General features: G+C 37.0%; 1 protein-coding gene across 1 annotated transcript; it reads left to right on the forward strand.

Moving 5' to 3' along the window:
- The first annotated feature begins 4,022 nt into the window (after nucleotides 1-4,022).
- Nucleotides 4,023-5,273, forward strand: LOC132613235 (uncharacterized). Its single transcript, XM_060327272.1, has one exon. It carries the CDS (start codon nucleotides 4,023-4,025, stop codon nucleotides 5,271-5,273), a length of 1,251 nt encoding a protein of 416 aa, XP_060183255.1.
- Nucleotides 5,274-11,130: the final 5,857 nt, after the last annotated feature.

An 11,130-nucleotide genomic window follows, 5' to 3' on the forward strand; every position in this document is an offset into this window, starting at 1 on the left:
CCATCCGAAGCGTCTACGACCACGACGAACATACCAACTCACATCGTTTCCTTCCAAATTCACTAACAACAACATCAATTTACATCCTATGATCTTACTTTCACAATTATATAAAAACTATATAAAATCGCATAATTTCCCATAATGACATACAACCAATTTCAATGCCAATTCAACTCGTTAAACTTTCATTTACGTCATACATACCACAACGACGCAACTACTCAACTAAATGAACTTCATTTCTCCTCCCCTTCACTATCCATGGCTCACGGCCAAACACTACTTCACACACCTACACGGCTACATCCAAACACAACACAAATTCCGAAATCTTCATGCAACTCTAATCACTAACACATACATATCCATTTCATAACATAAAAACATGAAAATCTCACCTTTTTCTTAAAGTTCCGACTTGCCGCAAACGTCGCTCTTACGCCGAACTAATTGTATCACGTCGGAGAGCGTCTTGTATACATCATGAATACAAGAAGAACGGGATTTTTAAGTTGGAAACAAAGCTTGGAAAATTATTTTTCTCCTCCCCTTGATGCTCAGCCGAGAGCTCCTTCAATGGGGGTTCTTCAATTTTTGTGCTTTAATGGATTTTCTTGAACCTTCTAAAGATAAGCTTGCATATATATAATATTGCCCCCTTTAATATTTTGTCACATGTAAATCACATGACTTCTTAATTCAAGATTTGGGCCATTAAATTGGGCCATGGCCGGCCACCTTAGTGAGTTGGGCCTCAATTCCCTTTTATTTTTGTTGAGCCCAATTCGTTAAAATATCGTTTAGTAATTCCCGAAACAAATTTCCAAAATCCCAAATTGGCCCTTGGCCATCCTCCATACTCCCGCACAAATATTTTCCATGAGTTGCACACACATATTGGCTAGAACCAAGATATGGCCTCATTTCTCACAAGTCAAGTTTATTTCAAATCTTTACGACTACGCAAAATTACGGGATATAACATAAACTTTGCCTAATCCTTTACTCTTCCTTAATCACAATAATTCTAGATTTTTCCCTTCCCTTTAACATTCCCCTAGAGCTGCAATTTGGAGGAGGGTTTTGGGAAACTTTTCCTTAGGGTCATGTATGGAAAATTGATGATGTTAATGCTAAATTTTGATGAATCAAAGCTTCTTGATCATATATCTCTCACTTTTAACATTGAATTTCGGATTTGGAGACTTAGGGTTTATACCCAAATTGGGGGTTTTTTACTTGAAATCAGATTTAGACTAATTCTTGAGTTAAATCAACAATTAATGCTTGGGTTATGATTCCCTAGTGCTTAATTTGGTATTTTGACCGCGAATTTCCTGTTTTACCCTTGTGGGCTAATTTCCCCAATTTCTAGGGTTAAAATGGGCCTAGTTGATATCATAGCAATCTTAGTATCATTCTTCATGATTTCTAATTTAGAATTCGATTATGCTTAGACTACTTTGGCTCTAATCTTCAGAGGAAGGGCAAGGCAATAGAGTGACTTGTTGGTGTTGCGGTTCGACAGTCCAGGTAGGTTATGGCTTACCTTTAGTGAGACTTCGTATAGTGAATCACATATTTAGATTATAATATCGGAGACAACATGTGAACCTTCGGGTATGAAATTGGGATGGATATTACCTTAGCTTGGGCCCTGATGTGTGTTGGGACTAGCCATCCTGTTATGTGTGTTTGATTGATTAATTGTGTTGGTTTGATGCCATGTGTAGTTGATAGATATCGAGTCCTGCTTGTCGTCCTGATTTGGATAGAATAGACATACCATTTATAGTATTTGTGCCCGATATATGTTGGCGTACCCACTGTTGGTACTTGAGTTATTGATATGTGTTGGTGTACCCACTGTTGGTACTTGACTTGATATATTTTGGCATACCCACTGTGGTGTTGTGAGATGATACGTTGTGGCATACCTCGTTGTGGTAACTGTGATATTAAACCTGATTGTTGATGATTGATGTATGTATTGCATGCATTCTCTCATATTCTTGCACGGCCGATAATCGGTGATGATCCGGTATCATTGATTGAGCAAAACTGATATTTGATAAACTCCTTTACTTGAATGACTATGAAAAGGCCGATGTTCGAAGATTCATTTTGGAATCGTTAGTTATATGAAACTGATATTTGATAAACTCTTTACTTGAGTGATTGTGAGAAAGCCGATGTCCGAGGTTCAATTCCGGAATTATTGATTTGTGAAGCTGATATTTGACAGACTCTTTTGAGTGACTGTGAGAAGGCCGATGTCCGATGGTTATATTCGGGCATCGTTGTTGCATGGCCGATTCTGATGTTATCTCGGAATCGTGATTAGTGCATGGACTCCGCGGGTCCCCAGGGGGGTGCCGGTGAGACTCCCCCTGTGAGCAATTAGCCAGCGTTATGTCTGTCTGTTGGGAAAAGATACAGGATGGGTGGCACTTAGACTTCGCGAGTCACGCTGGCTTGTACTACCGAGACGTTGATATTTCCGTCTGGAGTACATGTGTACGCCTCATTTGCATAACAAGGCATCGCATTCATACCATTATTGCACTGCATTGCAGTATTACTTGGTCGAGTGTGGTAATTGTTGTTATTATGATGTTTCCATTGTGATGATTGGATTGTGTAGATTCTATTGTGGTGATCAGATTGGATCGGGTGTACTCGGACTTATCATATTGGGGTTTAGATGGTTATATAGGTGATGACGGATTTCGGTTACGATTATATTGTGTCATACTCGATTGTTTATTTGCTTATCTGCTTTATTTTCTAAATTGTGTTAACTATGCTTAGTTGGCCGATAATGCCTACTAGTACTGTTGTTTGTACTGACATTCACTTATTGCATTCTTTTATGAATGCAGAGTACCAGGTCGGATCTACTTCTCTGACTCGCGACTGATTGACTCTTCTGCTTCCACTTGAGTTTTCCATGGTGAACATGGTGTCCATTGACCTCGAAGACTATTCTATTACTTATGTCTTGTTTTCCATCCAGGGACATGATTTGAGACTACTTATGTATTTTTATTCAGACTTTAGTATTCAGATTTAGGTGATCTTATATGATCAAACCAGATACTGGGGTGGATTTCATTTACTTCCGCACTTGTTAACATTATATTATATTGTGAGACTTACGTTATTTTACTTTCTTCCGCTATTTCCTATCATTGTGAATGTTGAGCTAAGGGTTCGCCTACCGAGGTGGGAAAGGTAGGTGCCCGCATGACCTAGGCTAAAATGGGTTGTGACAAGATAAATCATCATCAAAGCTCTTGCTTTATTCTTGGAAAATAGGGATCCTCAATATTTCTATTTTCCAAGGACCAAATCTCTTGTATTTCTTTCTCTGCTTAGAAGAGCCACAATGACTTCATATTTTCTGTATAAATATTGGCTCATATCGGATGAAGAAGTCGTACTTCGTCTCAACCTTCGTATAGTCTTTGTTCTACTTTTCATAAGCATTGTAATTCAATTAGAGTTGCTGTGTAACAAAAAAAGGGGGGGCGGGGGGGAGTTATTTTTCAATTGGCGAGACTTTGTAACAAAAAATACGAGAATTTGAGTATAGATGTAGGAGCTCCATTCAAACCAATCCTTGTACCAAAGATTCACTTTAATGAGCTGCAGAGATCACCCTTGCAACTCGTGGGGACTGGACTAGGATTTACATTGAATCTGAACCAGTATAAATATCGTGTGTCAATTACTTTCTGCAATTTACTTTACAGTTAGCTTTCTTATAGTCGACTAGGTATCCTACATAGTTGACTCCCCAAAACAAAAAAAATTACAATTCACCCCCCTCTTGCACTTTCAATTGGTATTAGAGCCTGTACTCAATCTTAGTTGCCTAACAACACTTGAGGAAAAGGTCAAATGGCTGGATATCATATCCCTGGAGCAATATTACAAGATGGACATTCCACTACTATACTCCCTACTTTACTGGTGATCACTATGCATACTAGAAGGAGAGATTCATGATATTTGTTATGTCAACCGACTATCAAGCATGGGTTGTGATAAAGAAGGGACCAAAACCCATTCCCAACAGTGAAGCAAAAAATGATAAAGAAAAACTAGATGAGATATCATTTGATATGACTAAGGGACAACAAGAAGTCATTACGACAAATGCTAGAGCTATAGCTCTACTATACTGTGCAGTCAGTGGAGAAGAATATAGCAAGATATCAAACTGCGAGACTGCAAAGGAAATGTGGGATAAATTGGAAGTAACCTATGAAGGCACATCTACAGTTCGAGAAAACAAGATTGATGCTCTTCATCACGAATATGAAAACTTTATGATGAAGGAGGATGAAAATATTGAATCAATGTTCTCAAGATTCAGCAAAATTATTTGTGAGTTAAAATCTCTTGGGGTTGTGTATTCAAATTCTCAACAAGTAAGAAAACTTGTCAGAAGTCTTCCAAAATCATGGGAAACCAAAGCTATTGTTTTGGAAGATGTAAAACTGGACAAAATGACTTATGATGAACTCAGAGAAAATCTCATGACCTTTGAGAAGAATCACATCAACAGGCATCAAAAGGAAGAGAAGAAGGTAGTGGAAAGTGATGATGATGATTTCAAAGAAGAGGAAGTTGCACTAATATCTAGGCCCATAGCGGAAGCAATGAGGAGATCAAGAAATAATCGAAGAATAAGTTCAAATTCTCTCAAAGGAAAAAGTTCTACTGATCAACAGAAAAATGATGGGAAATGCTATGAATGTGAGAAGTATGGACATATTGCCTCTGAATGTTCAAAATCAAGAAGAAAACCTTCCAGGAACTATAAAAAACAAAGAGCATTCAACAGCTGGAGTGAAGACAAAATCTCAGAAAATGAAGATGATGTGGAAAACGTCTACTTCATGGCATTTGGAGAAACTAGCGAGGTAAGACCTTATCCCTGTGCTAAATGTAATGAAACACAAGAAGTCTTAGATCAAACCCATGAGGACTTGGATAGAGTTTTTGATGAATTTAGAAAACTTCAAAGAGAAAAGAAAGACTGGTATATAAAACTGCAAATATGTGATATTGAAAAACATCTTATTCAAGAAGAAATCTGTGATTTGCAACTACAGATCAATAGTTTGCGCAAATCTACCATTCATAGTTCTGTAAGGTCTAACCAGTCGACTCACAGCTGCAAGTCAACTCGGAAGAAACCTATGAGTGACAATTCTGATAACAGTGGAAAGTTGAAATATCTTGAAAAGAAAGATCAGTAGACTAAATTTCTTAAGTCAACTAACAGGAAGTCTGGAGGAAATCCTTCCACCATGCCTAGGTCAACTAGCCAAAATGTCACCAAAGAACCTTTTTCTCTTACATGTTTTTGCTGTGGAAAAGTTGGTCATAAATACCATCAATGTAAATTTTGTTATGTCCAAACATCTGGATGGGAATGGAGACCTAAGAATGTTTTGCAGGCTAACCCTCAAGGACCCAAGCATGCTTGGGTACCTAAAAGAAAGTAATTACATTGTTTTGCAGGAACACCACACGAAGAAATATAAAGGTAAATGGTATCAAGATAGTGTGTGTTCCAGTCACATGACAGGCGACAAAAGCTTGTTTAAATCAGTGCTGAATATGATGGAGGATTGGTAACCTTTGGAGATAATTCCACAGGAACTGTTATTGGAGTTGGTACTATAGCATTTAATAATTCTTGTGCTATCACTAACGTTTATCTTGTGAATGGTCTCAAGTATAACCTCTTAAGTATTAGTCAACTATGTGTTTCAAACCTTGAAGTAAGATTCAGGAAAACATGATGTATCATTGAAGACTCTAAGGACAAAGAAATTCTTCCTGGAAGCATAAATAAAAATGTATATGTACTAGACTCGGTGAATAGTCCAGTAGGACATATATGTCTAGCATCTATGGGAGAAGATCTTTGGATATGGCACAAAAAACTAGGACATGTCAGCATGAGATTGATTGAAAAGTTGGATAGACAAGACTTGGTGCTAGGGCTACCTAAGTTGAACTACACAAAAGATCACATTTGTGATGCTTGTCAAAAAGGTAAGCAAACTAGAAACTCTTTTAATTCAAAGGATATCATGTCTACTTCTAAACCTTTGCAGCTACTTCATATGGACCTTGTTGGTCCCACTAGAACTACAAGCATTGGAGGCGAAAAGTATATTTTTGTTATTGTTGATGATTATTCTCGTTTTACTTGGGTTATATTTCTTGCTCACAAAGATGATACTCTCAAAAACTTTAAGTTTTTCTGTGAGAAAATACATCGTGAAAAAGGCTACTATATAACTTCCATTAGAAGTGATCATGGAGGAGAATTTGAAAATAAGGCATTTGAAGATTTTTTTAATGAATAAGGATACACTCAAAACTTTTCTTTGCCAAGATCTCCTCAGCAAAATGGTGTTGTTGAACAAAAGAATAGAACTCTACAAGATATGGCAAGAACTATGATTGTAGAACACAATTTACCACATCAATTCTGGGCTGAAGCTGTAAGTACATCATGTCATGCTCTTAACAGGTGTTTAATCAGGCCCATCTTAAAAAGAACTCCATATGAACTCTGGAATGGAAAGAAACCAAATATCAGCTACTTTCATCCTTTTGGGTGCAAGTGTTTTGTACATAACAATGGTAAGGATAATATTGGAAAATATGATCCACAAAGCGATGAAGGTATTTTTCTTGGATATTCTCACACTAGTAGATCATATTGTGTTACATCCCGTGTTTTCGTGTGTTAGAAAGCCTGCAAGTAAAAAGGAGAAAGTACGGGAAAACGAGGTTACCCCCAAGCTTACAGGTGGTTAGGATGAAGACCCGAAATTACTTGAGAATCGAAAGTGGAATGACGATGATTTAAAATAATATTTTATGTGTGGCAAATGAGGCTATGAACTAGTGTTATATCACATGATCATGATAATGGATATATGGAGTATGTTAAAAGTGATTACTATTTAAGTGAATTGATTTCAAGAAATTAATTACATGGGAAGTTGGTAAATGTTGGAATAAATTGGGAAAGTAAAGAATTACTTATGGTATTAATTAGAGTTAAATGGATAAGTATTTTTGGTGGGGCTTCCACATGGAATTAATTGGGCCACTAGGTGGCATTAAATTGGTCTTGATGGATTTTGATGAGTCAATGGCACCTTTCTTTACTAATGACACGTCTAGTGACAAAAGTCACTTAAAACTCTTATATATCACATTCTTGGCTTTGGATTAAGGAAAAAAAAAAGATGCTGCACCATTGACTTCATAAATATAGAGTTGGAACGTGCATTTGTATTACTATAGCAGCAACATGACTTGTAATTTCAAGGACATGAAGTTTAATTCTTCTCAAGAACAACATACGGGTTTTGCGCACCGCTTCGATCACGTTGTACCGTTTTATCGTGTTGTTGAATTCGGACTTTCTTCGAAGGGAAGTAAGGTGGAAGAAGATCATTTCTTGGCATATAAGATATGAATTATACTCTCCTAGGTATATTTAAATTCATCCCGGTCATAGCTAATTGTGAGATGGGAACTACGAAATTAATTGCGGGAAATCGGATAAGTTATTGTTGTTGTTGTGTGGGCTGATTTGAGTAATATTTTTGGGTTGTGTTGTGGCTGGAAATTGTTGAAGTAACTTAAGTATATTGTTGTTGTTGTCATTGATATGTCTTTTGAAGGAAAGAAAAATTGGAGAAGTGTGTTTGATAATCGTATCCGGGCTAGTCGCTCGTCGTGAAATGTTTATGACTTGTTGTTGCTACATGATATCTTATTATTTAGGTATATACTTACTGGATTGTTCTAGTTTTTGTTGTTGTTGTTGATATATGGAGTTTGGGAAAATGAGAAGAGCGGGGAAGATGTTGTCCATTTTGTTTTAGGATAAGTTACATTTTCGTTATACGATTAAGAGAATCATTTGTATAATTAACAATAGTATCATTGTTGTTAAATATAGATTGTGGAGCAGATATGAGTTGAGTTCTTGAGTCGTTGAGCTAAGACCAGGTATGTTAAGGCTATTCCTTCTTTCATTTTGGCATGATCTATGACAAGTGCGAAATGTAGTGATACTCATAATGAATCCACTCCTAGATGTAGGAGCTCATGTCCCAATGTTTATATTGGTGTTGTTCATATCCTGAGGTCCTTGACTTCTTAAGTCCCGAGGGGGCATCCATAAGTTGTATGTTTCCATAATGGTGTCTAAATCCCGAAGTGGATATTTATAAGGTTTCTTTATTCATATGCATTTCATATTTAATTTTTAAATCTCGAAGGAGACCAATGAAAAGGGGAAGAAGTTCCCATTTTGAACTAAAAGTTGCTTCGAAGGGAGTCTTTAATGTTTTACAAAGATTATCATGCCTTGGCACACTTATATATATATGTACGACATGATTTTATGGGAAATGGGGAAAGGGATATGGTGTTATACACGCAAACCACCTGATCAGCTAGTATACAATAATTATGATATCCGAAGGGGCTGCCCGACGGGGCCATTATGCTATTATGTCCGAAGGGGCTGCGAGCAGGGAGAAGATATGCATTATATATATATATATATATATATATATATATATATATATATATATATATATAATGTTTCAGAAGTTCATATGCACATGCATGATTCTCAGTGATGGTTACAGGTACAGATTGAGTCGGTTACTCTTTTATTATTCGAGTTGAGATATGTTGTTTCAGTTCGGCCTTACATACTCAGTGCATTATTCGTACTGACGTCCCTTTGCTTGGGGGCGTTGTGTTTCATTCCACGCAGGTGTATACAGATGAGTAGAGGACATTTGCTATAGGAGGTTCCCAGGTTATCAACTGGATTGGTGAGCTCCATTTCTATTCAGAGTATTGCCGAGTCAGAGTACTTACGTATGTCCTTGAGTCAGATGCATTACGGGTATGTTGGGGCCTTGTCCCAACTTATGTTATTGTATGTTGTTACATGTTAGAGACTTTTACAGACAGTGTCCTGTGGGTAGTGCGTCGAGATGTCGACAGTTGTGAAAAGCGGTCGATATCTTCATATGCTTTGTTGTAAAGATTTTATTGTGACTAAAGGTTTTCTTTGAATTAACGATAAGGGAGAAGTTCCTGACATGATGAAAGATTTTTATTGAAAAGTTTTTCATGTTTTACTTGACGGAAGCATCATCATGAATGCTAGTATGGCACTCAGCCGAGTAGGGTCTTGGGTGTCAGTCACGGCCCTCCGGTTTGGGTCGTCATAGAAGTGGTATCAGAGCAGTTCGTCCTAGGGGTTGTCTACAAAGTCTTGTCTAGTAGAGTGTTGTTTATGGTGTGTTCCGAGCTACATTTATAAACAAGAAGCTATAGGGCATCTAGGCTTGTTGTCTTATTTCATATCTAAGATCGTGCGATGAGAGACAAGTCATAAGAAATGAAATTCCTTGCACTAACTCTTGGTTTCAGCGGAAGAATGGTATTGACAAAGGAAGTGAATGATGATATTTGGATTACAGGGACAATAGAAGTTGAAGGAATCAGTATGGAGGTAAGTAATGGTAAAAAGGATTATAAGTCAGATATGGTAAGAATGTTGCAAGTATGATTGAAATGTATAGGTAATGAATGGAAGATAAAGTGACTAGGGAAGTATAAAAGGACAAGCGATAAAGGTTCAAGTATATTCCGAGTTGTGACGCATGAAGTAAGTTTCAACATCTTTGCATTTATGTTCGAAATTGAGAGCCCTGTATGGCTAAGGTTTGCTAGGTATGTATATATTTGGCCCTGTGAGGCATTGTATGTATTTATTAGGTTGCGTGCAGGTTTTGGATAGTAAGAAACATAAGGGACACTCTGCTAAAATTTTCCTAAAATTTAAGGACAAGGACCAAAGATTTAGGAGATAATGAAGATTATACGTCTATGATTGCTATAGATTGATTAAAGGGAAAGTAAGGGATAAGTTTATATGGAATGATAAGATAAAGATGACGCTACAAGTGGACATCGGGCATTAGTTATTGGAATAAAAAGTACTATTCCGGCTGGACAGATAGTTGGACACATCATTATTTCGAGTATCCCCATGGGTTATTATAGGCAAGATTTGAGATTTCAAGTAGTATATTGGATAATGACAAGTAGAGAACTTGAAGGATTCGTAAATGTAAGAACAGAAGCGACGACGAAAGGATTATAATAGGATGAAATTTTAATCTAGAATGGGAATGGAATATAACACCATAAGGTAAAACCTTTAAAGGGGAAAGCAAGTAAGCTTGAGTACGAGCACAAGGACTGAAATAATATGTAATATATTGTATTGGGAATGGATTATAGATATAGCTTGAAGTAAGAATTATTGTGGAAATAAGTTTAACAAGATCTGAAGGCAAGTTAGCAAATGAATAGAGTAACTAAAGAGTATCTTTTGAGACTGGACTGAAAATAATTCGCGAGGAAGAAAAGAAATTGAACGATATTCTAGTGGGGAACTTAATGTCTATAAAATGGGAAGGATATGACAAGAAAATGGAAGGGAACACAAGGGATGATGATGCTATGAGTTTGAAAGAATGGGTACTAAGATAAAGAGAAAAGGTATTAGTGGTAGAATTGTGTCCTAATGGCATTGCGATTTATAAGGGAGAAGAAGAGAAAAGTGACAGATGAAATAGGTTATGGAATTTTTTATGGTAAGATGTGATAACCAAGAAGCAAATAAGGAACAGAGTAAGAGCACGACAAAATAAGTCAAGGGAGATAACAAGAAGAACATGGTAAACATTGGAACATGTCCTTAAATGTTCGTGCTTGAGGTTAAAATTTCTTCGACACCAGTTGTATAATATAGGTTGAAGAAGACAAGGTAGGTACGGGAAACAGAGGTATGGCTCTGGAGTTCGTGTTTTCGTTGGAATATTTTGAGCGCTTTCGCGGATCGTTATAGATGGGACTCGAGATTTGAGACATAGGTAATTTATTCTTGATGTGGCAGTGCTATAGGATAACACCTTTAAGAAAGAAAGGAAGAAAACCCGAATGCGGACTTATGGAAAAAGCAAGGAGTTGTGGATTTTGATGGAA

Source organism: Lycium barbarum, chromosome 10 (genome assembly GCF_019175385.1).
Source record: "Lycium barbarum isolate Lr01 chromosome 10, ASM1917538v2, whole genome shotgun sequence".
NCBI classification, from domain to species: Eukaryota; Viridiplantae; Streptophyta; class Magnoliopsida; order Solanales; family Solanaceae; genus Lycium; species Lycium barbarum.